The sequence below is a fragment of the Bufo bufo genome, chromosome 2 (assembly GCF_905171765.1).
Source record: "Bufo bufo chromosome 2, aBufBuf1.1, whole genome shotgun sequence".
NCBI classification, from domain to species: domain Eukaryota; kingdom Metazoa; phylum Chordata; class Amphibia; order Anura; family Bufonidae; genus Bufo; species Bufo bufo.
Window position 1 is genome coordinate 48,916,311 of NC_053390.1, and position 17,448 is coordinate 48,933,758.

At 40.2% G+C, this 17,448-nt stretch overlaps 1 protein-coding gene across 14 annotated transcripts in view; it reads left to right on the top strand.

The window, feature by feature from the left end:
• TCF4 (transcription factor 4) overlaps window positions 1–16,680 on the top strand; it is a 384,023-nt gene extending 367,343 nt beyond the window's left edge. For 9 of the 14 annotated variants that reach the window (XM_040421039.1, XM_040421032.1, XM_040421035.1 and 6 more), the window contains 5 exons: window positions 5,265–5,394; window positions 7,642–7,804; window positions 11,532–11,761; window positions 13,663–13,803; window positions 14,372–16,680. In XM_040421039.1, the coding sequence (XP_040276973.1) occupies window positions 5,265–5,394; window positions 7,642–7,804; window positions 11,532–11,761; window positions 13,663–13,799 (660 nt within the window). In that variant the 3' untranslated portion in view covers window positions 13,800–13,803; window positions 14,372–16,680. The remainder of the gene's footprint in view (window positions 1–5,264; window positions 5,395–7,641; window positions 7,805–11,531; window positions 11,762–13,662; window positions 13,804–14,371) is intronic. The other 5 variants (XM_040421038.1, XM_040421033.1, XM_040421036.1 and 2 more) reach the window with 1 other exon arrangement.
• The last annotated feature ends 768 nt before the right edge of the window (window positions 16,681–17,448 follow it).

Below are 17,448 nucleotides of genomic sequence, written 5' to 3' on the forward strand. Positions count from 1 at the left end.
TTACATAAGCCGTATCCGTAAGACCGTATCCCATCGATTGTGAGGAGGCTCTTCACACAGGAGAAAATTACCTCCCCTCTATGCAAGAAGAGACATTGGGAAGATAATTGAAAGTGAAATCCAGTGCTCTTCATCTGCCCCGCGTAATTGTTATTTCATAGGGAGATTATAACCCGACAACTGGAAATCTGCCTGGGAGGGGGATAAAATAATATATAGGGAGTAGAACTAATATGTCCAGGAGGAGCATGAGAGATAGATAGATAGTAAGTCACTTTTTCATTTGTGCATACATCTGGAGCGCTGCGGTCTAGTTTTGTTTATGGTTATTTGAATCCTCGGGATTATAGGGTTTCTGTCACTAGAATTTTCACTATTACACTGGCTGACCTTAGCGATGTGCTAATGCCAGCTGCACCTAACTCTGCTATTCTTGTGATTATCGATGCCCCCGTTACTGCAGAATTCTTACTTTTATAATATGCAAATTAGCCTCTAGGAGCCGGGGGGGGGCGTTGCTCCTGCTCCTAGAGGCTCCGTCCTCCCACCTCATTACACGCCCTCCAAGTCTTGATTGACAGGGCCAGGCAGCATTCGCATCCTCCTGCTGCCCCTGTGCGCTGGGGAAATCGCGCGCCGTTCAGTATTCGGGCGCATCCGCCCCCCACCCCCCCTGCTCCTAGAGGCTAATTTGTATATTATAAAAGTACGAATTCTGCAGTAACGGGGGCATCGATAATCACAAGAATAGCAGAGTTAGGTGCAGCTGGCATTAGCACATCGCTAAGGTCAGCCAGTTTAATATTCTAGTGATAGAAACCTTTTACGTACTCTAGCACCCATCTTTGATCCTCATAGACTGTGAGAGCGCTGCCTCATCTTTTGCTGTTTTTGTACTGTAGCTAGTGAGATAGATGTGAGGGTGACAGAAAATAGGGACAACTTTATCATGCAAACTCATCAGCAAAATACAGGCTGCCATTTATGAAGGTCTATGGAGATAGATGGATGGATAGAGAGATAGAGGTCTAACTAGAAATGACTGAGCCCCACAGCAAATTTTTGAAAGCTTCTTTGCAACCCTCTCCTCCTGTGCAACCTCCGCTCTTGCGGCTAGTCAAGATGGCTCTCTCAGACGAGGCCTGGCAGCTGCTCTGTCCGTGACATACACGCATATATACTGTATGTCATGTCACTGTATAAAATGTAATTTTATAATACTGTTGAGGGGGCCATGACTAAATCTTTTAGTACTCATACTGGGTGGGCCCCTTCTGAATTTGGGCCCCAAAGCAGCTGCTTCCCCCCTGATAGATAGATACTTAAAGGGATTCTCTGGGCTTTTAATATTGATGACCTATGCTCAGGATAGGTCATCAATATCAGATCGTTGGGGGTCCGACACCCGGCATCCCCACCGATCATCTGTATGAAGGGAATGCAGATATTAGATAGATAGATCGATAGATAATAGATCGATAGATAGATAGATAGATAGATAGATAGATAGATAGATGGATAGATGGATAGATAGATAGATAGATAGATAGATGGATAGATAATAGATAGATAGATAGATGGATAGATAATAGATAGATAGATAGATAGATATGTGATATATAGATAGATAGATAGATAGATAGATAATAGATAGATAGATAGATAGATAGATAATAGATAGATAATAGATAGATAATAGATAGATAGATAGATAGATAATAGATAGATAATATATAGATAATAGATAGATAATAGATAGATAATAGATAGATAGATAATAGATAGATAATAGATAGATAGATAGATAGATAATAGATAGATAGATAGATAATAGATAGATAATAGATAGATAGATAATAGATAATAGATAGATAGATAATAGATAGATAATATATAGATAATAGATAGATAATAGATAGATAGATAATAGATAGATAATATATAGATAATAGATAGATAATAGATAGATAATATATAGATAATAGATAGATAATAGATAGATAATAGATAGATAATAGATAGATAGATAATAGATAATAGATAGATAGATAATAGATAGATAATAGATAGATAGATAATAGATAATAGATAGATAGATAGATAATAGATAGATAATAGATAGATAATAGATAGATAGATAATAGATAGATAATATATAGATAATAGATAGATAATAGATAGATAATAGATAGATAGATAATAGATAATAGATAGATAATAGATAGATAGATAGATAGATAGATAATAGATAATAGATAGATAGATAGATAATAGATAGATAGATAGATAATAGATAGATAGATAATAGATAATAGATAGATAGATAGATAATAGATAGATAATATATAGATAATAGACAGATAGATAGATAGATAGATAATAGATAGATAATAGATAGATAGATAATAGATAATAGATAATAGATAATAGATAATAGATAGATAGATAATAGATAGATAGATAGAAATGTAAAGACGCCTATAGACATCCTTGCAGGAAGATGCAGAGCGCCCAACATAAGAAGTCTGAGGGTAAATGTAGATCTATCGGAGGTCACTTATTTTCCTGAATATATCTCTTATCCCGCATCAGAGGCCAATAAAACTGTCAATTATTTCACATCCAGCTCTACGGAGCTAGGAGTAACCCCGGCGATAAGAGGACGGCGGTTCTGCGATGTCTCCCAGCGTCCTCCTCCTCCGCCGCTCAGACCTTGACTCTTGTTCTCCCTTCCTTCGGATACATTGTTACAATTTCCACTACAAACAGAAATTATTCCCAGTTAATTAAAAAAAAAAACAAAAAAAAAAACTTTCTCCTCGCAGATTTTATCTCGCCAGGTGTTGGGGCGAAAAAAAATAATCTCCTTTCTCGCCATTAATTGTTTGCAGAAGAAACTTTGTAACTTTTCCGCTCTGGCCGTTCCTCTACCTGCGGTATTAACCATAAGTAGATTACACTGTAACATATACTTCAATTAGGCCGCTAATTAATAACGCAGCTTAAGGCGGACATTTGGAGCCGTTGCATTATGCCTTTTTTTTTTTTTGGTATATTTTCCTTTCTTTTTGTTGTGTATACCACAGATGGGGGATTAGGATAGAAGAAGCTTGGCAGCTGGATACGAAACGAATAATCTTCGAAATCAGTGTGATATAAATCCGAACAACAGGAAAAATACTAATTAATCTTTTTTTTTTTCTTTTTTTCTTTTATGTCAGATGACTTATACTCGCTTCCATAGAGTAAAAGCGCCCACAAGGGCTGCAAAAAAAAAAAAGAAAGGGGGTGGTGGTGTGGGGAATTAAATAATAAATTGGCGGCTGGACGCGGTTACTGGAAGCGGCCTCGTGCTGGCATATGTTTGTGCCAAGGCAATTTCCCAAAAATTTGACAGTGTGTCATTTCCTTACCATTTGGGAATATTTACTTTAACTGGAATTTATTTAAAGGGCCGGCATAGGCCTGGGCGGTCGAGGTTTGACAGGAATGTATCCAGTTTTACCGCAGAATATTTTTCTTTGTTATTTATTATTTTCTCGATGGGACGGACTTTGGTCAAGATGGCGGTCCTGAGATTTTTATTTTTTTTCCCGTTAAAATGCCAAATGGAGCGTCCTGAAGGATTCCTGATAGCAATGGGGGAATTGAGAAGCCCACAATTAAGCATATGGGCATTAAGATAATTGTCAGATCTGTTGGCGGACATGATAGAAGACAGATTGGTACGAATCAGTGCGCTCTACTGCAGCACCCAGGGAGACAATTTGACGTTTTACCTGCCTGAGTTACTCTTCCATATTTGTCACTAAATGTGCAGCACCGCATCGCACCGAGTGTTAAGTGCTGGTTACGCAGCTGGGGATCCGTAGCTCGAGAGCTCCCTCTAGTGCGGCTCTGCGGTAACAGCAACGCAATCATTTTCTGGATACAACTGCGTTCTAGAGACTTCTCCAGGTTCACCTCAACTGTAAGAAAGAATTCTGCAACTTTCTAACTCGTTGTGTTTCAGTTCTTCGCTAATTTTCAAGATCTCCGCTTGCTGCCTATGAGTAAAAACATATAAAGGCCTAATACTTTTCACAGCTAGGGGTTTATGACAGTTGTATCCAGAGATTTCTCCAGGTTCATGGCAATGTGTGATGAAACAATTCTTTAGCTTTCTAATATGCCTCGTGTTTCAGTGACTCACCATTTTCAAGATCTCTGCTTCCTGCATGTGAATGAAACATTTATATTTTAATAGTTTTGGACATTTTAGGATGATTTTTATTTACCTTTTTATTCTAATAGGGGAAAGTGGGGTTCATTACATTTTTTTAAATATGTTTTTACTTTCTATTTCTAAAAACTTTCTTTTCACTTTTTTTACGTTCCCTTAGGGGACTTGAACCTTGCAGTCTATGGGACATTTGCTATAGCTGTGGCAGGCCTCGGAGCCTTTAGAAGGCCAAGGCTGCCCCAGCAACCCAATGGTCCACCTTAAACTCGGCTCGAGGGAGACGTTCGGGCTTCGGGAACGCTTCACAATTGACCACGACTGGCGACGACGCCGATCACAGGCATTACCTCTGGGTGTCTGCTGTTTAAAACAGGAGACACACCACGGCTATGCCACCTACTCTGCTTCTAAGAGGCCACCATATTTAAACCGTGGGCATAAGGGATTAAGATCTATGCTTGCTTCCTCTGAATGAAAACATTCTTATATACAGCACTTCTCACATCTAAAGGGTTTGTGCTAATTGTATCCAGGTATTTCTCCAGTTTCTTGTCAATTATGATGACTTTCTAATATTTATTGTATTTCAGTTCCTTACCATTTTCAATATCTCTGCTTGCTGCCTGGGAATAAAAATATTCTTGTTTACAAGAACGCCATCACAGCTGATGGTTTGTTACAGTTGTATCCAGCATAAATAATTATTTGTGAAGACTTCAGACTGATACTTTTTAGGCTGTGTTCACATCAGCAACATCAAAAATAATGGACACTTCAACGCCCTTCATAAGTCAAGGGGGTCCGTTGGGCGCCACTGATATCCATTGTGCTCACCGAGGATTGACTAGATTCACAAATCCTCAGCTGTGACTATTAGGTCTGTATAGGTTTTCAACCTCTGGCTGTAAAGCAGAATGTTTTCATTCACGAACAGCAAGCAGCAATATTGAAAATGGTGCCTAGCTGCTAATCCTGCCATTATGCTATGTTGCGATGGAAGCGCCGATTGATTGATCCTTGTACGGATTTTTTTTTTTATCAGGTGGGATCTCACCGAGAAGACAGTCTACGAGGGAATCACTCACTTGTGCCAAATCAGGTGTCCGTGCCGCAGTTACCCGTTCAGTCGGCCACATCGCCAGATCTAAATTCCACCCAAGATCCGTATCGAGGTAAACAGTTCACCGCATTGGAAAATACCTAAAATTACTATTGCCACAAGTGAGAGGCGAATGTATCACTGCATAGACCGGCAGACTGGGAGAGCTGGATGACATCCTTCATCTTTCCCAGGAAAACTGTATCTCCTTGGATTTCTCCTTCTTCGGCCTCATGCACACGACCGTGCTGTTTTTTCCGGACCGCAAACCGCGGGTTCGCAAAAAAAAATGGAAGCCGCGCGTGTGCCTTCCGCAATATGCGCAACATAACAGACGGCCCATTGTAGACATGCCTATTCTTGTCCGCAAAACGGACAAGAATAGGACATGCTATATATTTTTTGCGGGGTTTTGGAACGGAGCAACGGATGCGGACAGCACACGGAGGGCTGTCCGCATCTATTGCGGCCCCATTGAAGTAAATAGGTCCGCACCAGAGCCGCAAAAACTGCGGCTCGGATGCGGACCCGAAAAACGGTCGTGTGCATGAGGCCTAAATGTAATACAGGATGTCCGCTGTGCTGTTGTAGCAGAGCTGGATTGTTCATTTAACTTCATATTTTTAGTATAGATCCAAAATTCTGGGCTGATTCTATCTTTATAGTGGTCAGATTTGCATTTTTCTGATGCAGAGCTCCAAATCCCCTGCGTAGTCCTAGGGCAGGGGTACTCAACTCGCCCACCGCGGTAGCCAGCTGTCCGGACCCCTCCTCTCGACAGTATCTGCATCCTCAGGATGCAGATGCGGTTGAATGCAGCGGCTTCACCGATCCCCTGCCACTGGTCATTCAGCGCTACAGGCCCGATGCAATGATGATGTCATCGCGCCTGCTTCGCTGAGCCACAGACAGCGCAGCACAGAGCAATGGGGGCGCTTAGCAGGGCATCATACTGTGTAGGAGCCTCTTAAGGGGGCATCACTCTGGGGGGGGGGGCACTTAACGGGACATAATACTGTGCGGCGGGCACTTAGAAAGCTTTTGTGTGAGGGCCATTTAAGGAGACCTCATTCTGTATGGGGGCCACTTAAAGAGGCTCTGTCACTCAGATCAACCCTACCCTACCAGGCATATAGCCTGGTAGGGTTGATCCAGCTGAGTAAAGCTATACCTTGCTTTTGTCCGTACTACTGTTACAGAGAAATATGAACTTAAAAAATTATGCAATTTATCAATTTGAGCACCAGTAGGTGGGCTTATGCGGTCCAGCGATGCCCTTGGTGCTCGACTATGACAACCCTCTGCTTTTAATCACGCCCCCCCCCTTAGCATTAGATTGACAGCGCTAGACATCTCCCTATCCCGCGCCTGCGTACTCCCTTTGTAGAACTACGCGTGCGCACATTCCATTGAGCAAAGTGCACATGCGCCATCACGTCACTGCGCCCGGAAATGGCGGCATGGGCAGCTCATCAGAAGGGTATTGTTTAACACAGCAGGATCAACCCCACCAGGCTATATGCCTGGTAGGGTAGGGCTGATCTGGGTGATAGAGCCTCTTTAAGAGACACCCTACTGTGAAGGGAGGCACTATGGGGGCATCATACTCTGTGGGGGGGGGGAATTAAAGGGGTATCATACTGACACACTAAGGGGCATCATTACCTTTCAGTGGGGCACTAAATGGAATCACTTTTGTCAGGTGGCACTAAGGGAATCTTTTTATTGTGTGAGGGCCTTAAGGGGATTGGGTGGGATCAGAGGCATTGCTTATTGTTGGGGGGGGGGGGAACAACTTGCTGCAGAGTGCAACACACCACTGTTTTCCCTCCTTACATTTTTGTTTGCGGCTCGGACCTTCACCCAGTGGCAGACCCAGTGTGAGGATCTTTACAAAAAGTACTTGAGTACCCCTGCCCCAGAGTTTCAAAATAAAATATTTGCTACCTGCAGCCACCACTAGAGGGAGCTTACTCCGTCATTAAAGGTTAGCTGTATAATGTGTATGCAGTGAGCTCCCCCTAGTGGTGACTGCAGGTAAACGGAATTGTATTATTCAGCTCAACGTCTATGTGAAGGAAAACTGAGGATTTGGAGCTCTGTTTTAGAAAAGTTCCGTTCCAACCTATGAAGATATTTATAAGTATAGGTAGAATTTTGGTCCGATAATATAATGGGGAGACAATTTAATCAATTTACCTGCAGTCCTATATCAAAGACTCATTTAGCTCTACTACGTCTGTAATTTGCAACGTGATGGAGATCATTAATGATCGTTCTGCAGGCGATAAATATAAAGGTATGTGTGCTTTTCCCGTAGGCATCCCAACCGGTCTGCAAGGACAGAACTTGTCTCCGGGAAGCTCGGAAATCAAATCAGATGACGAAGGAGATGAAAATCTTCAAGACTCGAAAGGATCTGAAGACAAGAAATATGATGATGACAAGAAGGATGGCAAATCAATTGCGAGGTCAAGATCTAGGTAACAGTATATAATAGCGTCGCTTCATTTAATTCCTTCACTGGATTTTGATGAAGTGAACAGAAAGGATTATGGAGAGACCATTCTTTTGTATTTTCCGTGGCAGATTTGCCTGGCGGGAACTGAGGATTTAGTCTGCACGCCTTCATATCAGAAATGTACTCTCCCAAGATGCCAATCTATGTCCACCGCTCTTCTATACATCAGTCTAAAGAAAATTCTACAAGCACCTCATTGTCAAGTCTTTTCGGCTCTACAGACGATGACGCTGGCCCTTTAGATAATAACACTTACCTAGGTCTTGGGCAATGAATGAGTTGCCCATGGGGGGGGGGGGGAATGACTTGATCAAAAGTATGTGACCCTCCTTCCATCCTCCTGCACACGACCGTATCAGTTTTGCTGTGCGCAAATCACTGGTCCGCACAATACGGATGTGGTCTGCTTGCCCCTTTGTGTGCAAAAAGGACAAGAATAGGGCAGGTTGTATCATTTGCGGCTCGGACACACAGATATATAGGACCTCCGCGTGCTGTCCTGTTTCTTTTGCGGCCTCGTAGAAATGAATGGGTCTGCATTAGCGCAACAGATACAGACGGCAAATATGGTCATGTGCCTAAGGCATAAAACTTGAAGACCATGCCCCCCATTTCTCAGCGCTTGTGAAGGGTGTGCCCTCAGAATAATTTCCTCTGCGGTGCCCAAGGGTCTTCAGTCCAGCACTGTTTTACAAACATGTTTTTGTAATAAAAATAAAGTTGCAAAACACCTTTCTGCGACTATTTAAACGCCCGTGCAGCAATATTTTGTCACACGGGCATTTTTGCACCGTCCTCGCCACTTTGCAGTGGCAAGGGCGTGGCAGGGACTGTGACTTCGGCTCCGGCAAATTTACTATTTTTTATACCTGAAAAATAGGCGTAAAAAAGAGGAGTAAAAACTACTCCTGGCGCTTTGATTGCCAGCGGTGCCCCTCTTCATAAGTTAGGCAAATCCTCCGGCAGCGCAAAGGGGGGTGGAAAAGACCCCCAAAGACTATTAGAAATTTGTAATCTCTGCATAAATGAAAAGTTCTAAAGGGGCTTTCCGAGATTCTCCTATTCAGGAGAGGACCTCAGGATAGGTCATCAATACCTGATCCGTTGGGTTCCGACAATCGGGACCCCCACGATAAGCTATTTGAACAGGCTGTGGTGGTCCGCTGATCGCCAAGGCCTCTTCCTAGGTCAGTGACGTCACGTTCATCAGTCACATGGCCTAGGAGCAGCTAAATCTCATTCAAATGAATGGGCCTGAGCTGCAAGACCAAGCCCAGCCAGTATCCGATCATTTCTGCAGTTGCTCTTGTGTTTTTCTCTCTTCTAGGCATTTGGCTGAGTTTGGAGCTACGACTTGCAATGCCCCTAAGTATTTTGGGCTAGTGACTTCCAGGGCTTTTGGCCTTGGACTTTAGTTGCACTTTTTTTTAAAAATTTTGACACGGTCTCCACTTATGGGGCTATGACTTTGCATTGCATTTTTCCTCTGAAAAGTCAGACCGGCAGCATGCTGGGTCACTGAATGTCAGACTAGAGTCTCGGCATCGATGGCAAGTGTATCCGCTCCGGGAGGGCTTGCGGATACAGCTTTGTACTCAGCAGGACGTACACGGCGCCATCATAGGCTGTTTCTGTCACCTAGGGTAGTAGTGCGCACCCCTAATATCTGGGTTTGTCACTGAGAGACATTGCAATAAGTGGGTATAATACAGATGTAGCAGAGTTGAGCTTGTCAGGCGAAGATAAGTGTAGCTGAAAACATCATAAGCTAAGGCCTCGTTAGAGAGGGCATCACACTGTATACTTGCCAATTTTTCAAGCTGAACTGCAAAAAGGGTGGGTATATGTAAACCCCATCTAAAAGTGCCCATTTTTTAGGATGCTCCTCGGAGGCAGGGCTTAAAGGTAAGTATGACAGTCATCTCCATACCGCGGTTCTTCAGCTGGGAGTTGTAGAACTACAACAACCGGGGAGCCATTCAAGCCTATGTAGTTGTGCGTCCATAGACATTCATACATCCAGACAGTCCTGATTTTTGCTGCCCCACAGACCCAGGCGGTCACAAAGAGAGTATACAGATCTGCATAAATGGGTGCCTGTGTGTTTTTTTGGAGGCAGGCTCAAGATATTCATTTGCCACTTACAGTATAGGCCGTTGGTCTATTCTGCATATATCAAGGGTCTATGGGCTCAGCTACTACTTTGGCGCCCCCAGTAGCTATCCCCTAGAACAGGGGTCAGCAACCTTTGTCACTCCAGCTGTTGTGAAACTACAATTCCCAGCATCCTCCCTACATTTCTATGGGAAGTCTAAGAAGAGCAGAGCAAGTATGCATGCATTCACGGCAGGGCCCCATTCTTGATATCGAAGCTGGTCCCAGAGATGGGACCCGCACCTTTCAGACATTGATGGCATATCCTATCAATATGCAGTAAATGTCCAGATGGGAATACCCCTTTAATTGAAAATTTTGGCTCTGCTACACCTGTTTGATGTATATCTTGAGGTGTCATCGCTCAAGTCTAGGACGGCAGATGACACATGAGAGTGTGTTCCTCTGGTGTTCCTCTGCGGTGACCTGGTATTTGTGGAGTACATCTTTGTGTTGACCGGATTGTGCAATACGTATATAGGTAAAGCATATGATGATCCCTCAGTGGTTCCTCTCCATAATCAAGGTGCTAGGTTTTCCTGAAGAAAGTTGAATATTTCACTGGTGATCCATATTAAAAGCTTAAATGTGTTTTAAGAATGTGAAAAAAAAAATGAAATGTCTTATTGTATCATCTTAAAGGTACAGGCTTCTTGTGAGATTATAATTTGGGCCACATGACAAAACTTCCTGTACTTGGCAAGCTCCCTAGTATCATAGAAGTACTTGGTCTCATAGCAAGTACTTCTGTCTCCAGTGTCCCTATGATCATACTGAGTCTTAGGGACACAGGCACAGAAGCTCTCCATCCTGTAATAATGTATATTCATGACTGTTTATGATCTTATCACAAATCTTTTTGAATTAAAGGAACACTGACGAAAAAAACTGACATACTGGTTAATGCCTAATGCAGATCCTCGGGGGTGGAGCATAACCCAAAGGTAGATGTCATGCTCCGCCCCATTGAGGCCCTGCACTTGGTATAACACAGGGTATCAGTTGTTCCTAGACTGTTCCTTTTATATTACATTTTATAAAGTAAATTTTCCAAAAAGAAACCTAGCCATCCAATCCAACCACTGGTACCCTCTACTGATCCCTAAAATGAAGGATGCACAGCCCCGACAATAATATATCTGTACCCCTAACCAGGCGTTGTTCTTGCAACAGAACAACCTTAAAATTTTGTGCTTTTCTAATTCTGTGGCCCCTTCATTTTTAGTAATTTTTGGGGGGCCCATGATATTTTACTTGTTTTTTGGGGTACTATACTAGGCTTGTTATGTTGCCATACTATACTTTTCAAAATTCTCTACTATGCTTTGTATGGTACTATTATTCTACTGTATCCTTAATGATATAATTTTTATATTATTATAGCATGTTTTTATGGTACTCTACTACTGTATGTTTAATGTTACTATACTTTTAATATTTCTATACCATATTTTTATGGTACTATATTATACTATGCTTTTTATGTTACCATACTATGTTTTAGGCTTTATTTAAAAATCTCTATTACCTCTCAGCAATAACGATGATGAGGATCTGACCCCAGAGCAAAAAGCAGAGAGGGAGAAAGAAAGAAGAATGGCAAATAACGCCCGTGAGCGCCTCCGAGTTCGTGACATCAACGAGGCCTTCAAGGAGCTGGGAAGGATGGTTCAACTTCACCTTAAGAGCGACAAGCCCCAGACCAAGCTTCTTATATTACATCAAGCTGTAGCCGTGATTCTTAGCTTAGAGCAGCAAGTCCGAGGTAGGTTTTAGAAATGAGAGAAATTAGTAAAATTTTAGATTTCTATAACACAGTTTTCCCATTTAAGACAATATAATTAAATTTATGTAAATTAAATGTTGAGTTATATAAATAGATCCAAAAAGTTATTTTCAGATTTTAGCTTTATAGTGGCTGGAACTTTTTCTTGCTTACACAGAGCTTCAAATCCTCTTCGCAGACATAGATTATATGTTAAAATTATGGCAGCCTGTGGCCAACACTAGAGGGAGCACAGGAGCTTAACTGCATACACTCAAGAATAAAAGAGCGTGCAGTAAGCTCCCTCTAGTGGTGACTTCAGTATTACCATTTAGCGCTATGTCTATGCAGGGATTTGGAGTTGTGTATCAGAGAAAAACAAACTCCAACTACTATACAGATATCTCAAATTATTCAGCACAGAATGTTGAATGTAAAAGTGACATAATATTGAAAGTTGCACATTCACTTCAAATGCTAAACCTGTAAAATTGTATATAAAGTACTGAATACACTGCAAGGTATATGGGAAACAGAAGTTTCCTTGCAGGGTTACCATTGGGAAACAGACTGTGGTCTGTTCCTGACAGCACTGGAATGGAAACAAAATTTACTTTTAGGTAAAAAAAAAATGGTGCTGATTATTTTTATAGTCTACACAAATAGTACAATTCTACCTGTTTGCAGTCACCACCAGGGGGAGAATAATGTATAAGGAATAATACAACTCCCAGTGACCTCTACTGTAAATCTGTATACAGTAAGATCACAAGCTCCCCCTAGTGGTGGCCACAGAAAGTCAGAAATCATGTACCTTTATGACCATGTAAAGGAAAGCTTGCGCTTTGGAGCCTGTGACCCCTCTCCTATAATAAAATTATGTTGAAATGAATCAGCACATAATTTTTAACCTAACATAACAAGATATATGAAAAGTGCCTGACAGGTGTGGGTCTTGCCTCGGGACCCTCAACTATCGGGAGAACTGGAGTCTAGCAACCAATAGCCAGCAGCCAGACTCTGCATATTCTTCAATCACAAGCATGCCCACCTCTTTATAAAGTAAGTTAAGAGTTTGGTAGCCAACAGGGTTCAGCATACCACCATAGTATTACCATCTTAGGCACTTATGGCATAGCCACAGGTCCACCACATCACCAGGGTGTTCTCATCTAAGTTACTTATGGCCAAGCCACAGGTCCACCAGATTACCAGGGTATTCCCGTCTTAGGAACTTACAGCATAGCCACAGGACCACCAGGGTATACCCATCTTAGCCATTTATGGCATAGCTATAGGGCCAACAAATCACCTGGGTATTCCCATTTTAGGCACTTATGGAATAGCCATAGGACCACCAAATCGCCAGCGTATTTCAATCTTCAGCACTTATGGCATTGCCACTGGACCACCAAACCATCAGGTTGTTCCCATGATAGGCATTTAGGGTATAGCCACAAGGCCAATGGATCACTAGGGTATTTCCATCTTAGGCACTTATGGCATAGGACTAGAATATGCTATAAAAGCATGATTGGTACTGCCCTCCTATGACCCTGAGCCATCAGGAAATGGAAGTCTGATGAACCCCATGAGCTAATTGTTGGCTGCTAAACTCTTTACATACTTCAATAGAGAAATAACCATGTCTGGGATTAAAGTGTATAAAGAGGGTGTCTGTAGGCTACTGGGAAACCGGGATCACCAAACCACATTTCCGTTAATAGAGGAGAGTTTCAGAGGTTGGACCCATGCCAGTCAAGATTTTATCACATGTCTTGTGGGTATACCATAAATGCCTAAAATAGGGATATCCTTTTAACAGTTTAGCTTGTGTGTTCTGCTTGTGTTTTTGATGTCCCTTCAACTTTTTAACAATTTTTTGTTTTTGTTTTTTGCAGAAAGAAACCTAAATCCTAAAGCAGCATGTCTAAAAAGAAGAGAAGAAGAAAAAGTCTCCTCAGATCCTTCACCTTTGTCTCTTTCAGGACCCCATGGTGGAATGGGGGATGCATCCAATCATTTGGGACAGATGTAAAAAGGCAAGTTTAGAAAAATCTTTAAACAAATCCGATTTTCTTTATTTTTTTATTAAAAGGGTTGTCCTCTTCCCACAAGATTTAGATACGTTTCGGATTGCTCGGGGGTCAAACACTGAGACAGTCACCAATCAATAGAACAATAGTCTTGGCAGTTTATACATTAGTTAGCAAATATAGATTTTTGCAGAATTTTCTAGTGTCCGTATTTCTGCCCATACAGTACAAAATATATATAATCGTAAAAAGAATAATTAAAAAAGAGAAGATTTAAAAACAAATGACATAAAAATGGTAAAAGAAAGAAAAACAAACAAAAAAAAATCAAATCCATATAACTGAAAAAAAATAGATGAAAAGAAAAAAAATAGAAAAAAAGGAAAAAGCAAACAACATAAGTCTAACCTTAAATGTAAATTTTAACTGTAAAATTTAACTGTAAGATACATTTAGTTAGAACTCTATATCGGCCATCTGTGGTCATTTTTTCCTATTATTTTTGTAATATTTATCCTTTGTCAGTAAATGCATCCTCACTAATGCTGGCTTTTCCTGTTTTCTGTCATTTCAGGTCCAAGTTTCTTTTTGCATTTCTTCATTTAGGCAGGAAGCCACTTCCTTAACAGCTGTATTATCTTAAACCCATATAAACATTTCTCCCCAGACCTTTTTGTAAAGTAAAATAAGACAAGTCTGAGTAGATATATGCATTACAGACGCAAGAGGTTTCAGCATTCCCTACGCTAGAAGAGCGCATCTCGGAGGAGGACTCTCAACGTATCCTACAGAATGTCCGGAGCAGTACGTTCAAGGCTACAGTGACACAGCCTAGACAGTGAATGGCAATCTACTCCACGCCGTGGATCAATGCATTTGTGCCTAAACTTTTGAAAAAAAAAAATATAATGAATTTGTAAGTCTGAAAAAAAATATTTAATTTAAAATTGTATACTTGCAATAATGAAAAAGTGTACTTCGGGGGGACAAAAAAAAACAAAATAACAAAAAAAGACAAGTTTTTGTTGATGTTGAATTCCACTAGTGTTTATATTTTCTGGAGAAAAAAAACTGGGTTAAGCGGGGGTGGGGCTTTGGTGGCCGGATATTTACAAAACCAGCAAGTGTCCGATTTAACAAAAACAAAAAAAAAAATGAAGTGATGATATTAGCCATTCCTTTAGGGTAGGAGGAACAGATGGATCTAATAGACCTATGACAAATATATAAATATATATATAAATATATATTAAAATGTAGTGCATATGGTAAACTTTGGTTCATTTGTTTTAAAAACAGTTTTTGCTCCTGTATAAATAATAATGATGAATAACTTTTTTAAAAAAAGAGACTTTACTGTAAATAGTTTTTTTTGTGCGTCTTTTCTGTCCCTTTTATTTTTTTTTCCTCGTTTTTGTTCTTGTGACTTGTCATGTGAACTCTGTGGGGGAGGTAATGCAGGATAATACACTAGAGTTGCTTCTCAGTCATGAAACAGAGTTGTTATTCCAGTTTATGGGAAAGCAGGTCTTAAGACACACCATGTACATAGTGCAGGCAGCAAAAAAAAAAAAAAAAAAAAAAAGTTAAAAATAAATAAATAAAAAATGGCATCTTGAGTTTTGCCAAGCTGCACATTTGACTCTATTCTGGGATTTTTTCATAGGTACAAGGTTAGAATGCTACAAAATGTTACCACTGTGCCTTCCAATGTTTGTATCATCATAAAAAAAAATAATACTTAAAAAAATGGAAAAAAAAAATTGTAAGTGGCTGTGATATAGCTAAGCAATTACAAGTGTTAACTACATATGTAGCTGAAGCGGTATGCAACAAGAATATATTTTTTTTTCTGATGTGGTCGGAATATTTGATAGGTGTCTACTAGGAGAATTTGTGTGCCCGATGACCACTTGCTGCCATTTGTAAAAAAAAAAATAGCAGTTTCATGGCCCAATCTTGGAAGGCGTTATGACTGGGGGGTGGGCTACCTTTATGAGTACGCAACCATCATCTACAATTTTTTTTTTCGGTTTTTGTGGGCCAGTACGAATGTGATATGTTTTTGGATTTTTAAAATAATTTTTGCAACAGCTTGGCGTCACTTTCCTTGCCGATATTGGCATGTACTGACCTTGCTACCACTAGAGATTCTATCAGATACAGTATCATTTCTATACTGTCCTCGTCACCAGGCATTTGCTAGATTTATTTTATTTTTATTTCCAGCCACACAAACTTGGCGTCTAGTAAACTCTATCCCTCATTTTAAGTAGGATTATCACCATGGAAAAATGCCCTAACATTGGTCTAAACGTCCATCTGTTCTCCAGCTATATACATTCATTTGTAAATTTTATGCAACAAATGACAAAGTATCATTATTTTGAAATTGTGTATGTAAAATTTATATTTTTTACATGTAGACTTGTTATTATGTGTTAATATGTTGTATTGGATTTTTTTTTATTTTTATCTGTGTAGTTGACAAAAAAAAATCAACTTTTAAATTGAATTTTCAAAAATGTTTTCCTTTTTCTTGTGTGCTTTTGTTTCCATTCATGAACAAGACTGAAGGTTTCCCTGTCATCATTTCATATCTTTCATATGTATGATGAAAAAATCTGTAAATATGTTAAATGTGGGGAAAATGAGATGCCGTCATCGGTTTTATACATTTCTTTTGTAAATGTGGAGGTGGATTTAGGGTTGTTTGTACATTACGCTATAAAGAAATCAATGGGTTTATCTCCCCTTGCCCTTGATGTTATTTCATTTAACAAAAAAAAAAATTGAAAAATAATATTGTACGTTGTATTATGATCTTTTTTCCCATTTTCAAAGGTTATACCTTGAATAGTTTATTCCAACATAATATGGGTTGAAATTTTTTTTTTTTCAATTCTCTGCACAGGTTATTGTAGAATATCGCAACCCTTTTGGTGCTTTTTCAGTGTTCGTATGAAATGTTTCGAAATTTTTGCGAATTTCAAATTAAGAGGCGAAGGGATAAAAACTGCAGAGTAATAGCAATGTGGGCATGAGTACTGTATAATAATAGAGTGAGTATATAACTGAACAATGATGTAAACCTATCTGACAACATAAAGTGGTGCTTCTATTTTTAACTGAAAGTTGACGTGAATGCTTCTTTTTCCAAGCTTGAAATATTGCGTAACTGTCTTTTCTGTTTCGCCATTAACACGTAAAGAATAATTCCAATTATATTTGTAGTCCAGTCTCAGTTGCACAAAAATATTGACATACCCCAATAGTCATACATTTTATTTGCATAGGCTTTTAGATTAATTCATACAGTCAACTAGACAAGGATTGTATCAGAGGTGTGACATCTGGGCTCCAATTCAAAATCTGTAACAGCTGCCCCCACATGCCTACTAGATAATACTTACGTATCTTTTCTAGCAGAGGTTTCCCCTATGCACCAAGGTCCTGTGTTACTGCTACCTCTGCACCCCCTTTATTGACGGTATTCTTTATGGTGGTTGATATAAAACTGTAAAGTGCCCCCCTGTACCTAGTGAGGGCACTGCCCAGTCTAATTCAAGGCTCAACAATGCATAATTTTCTTTTTCTTTAGCCAGTTATACAACCTAATTTGTTAAAAGAATAGCCACGGCATGAGATCCC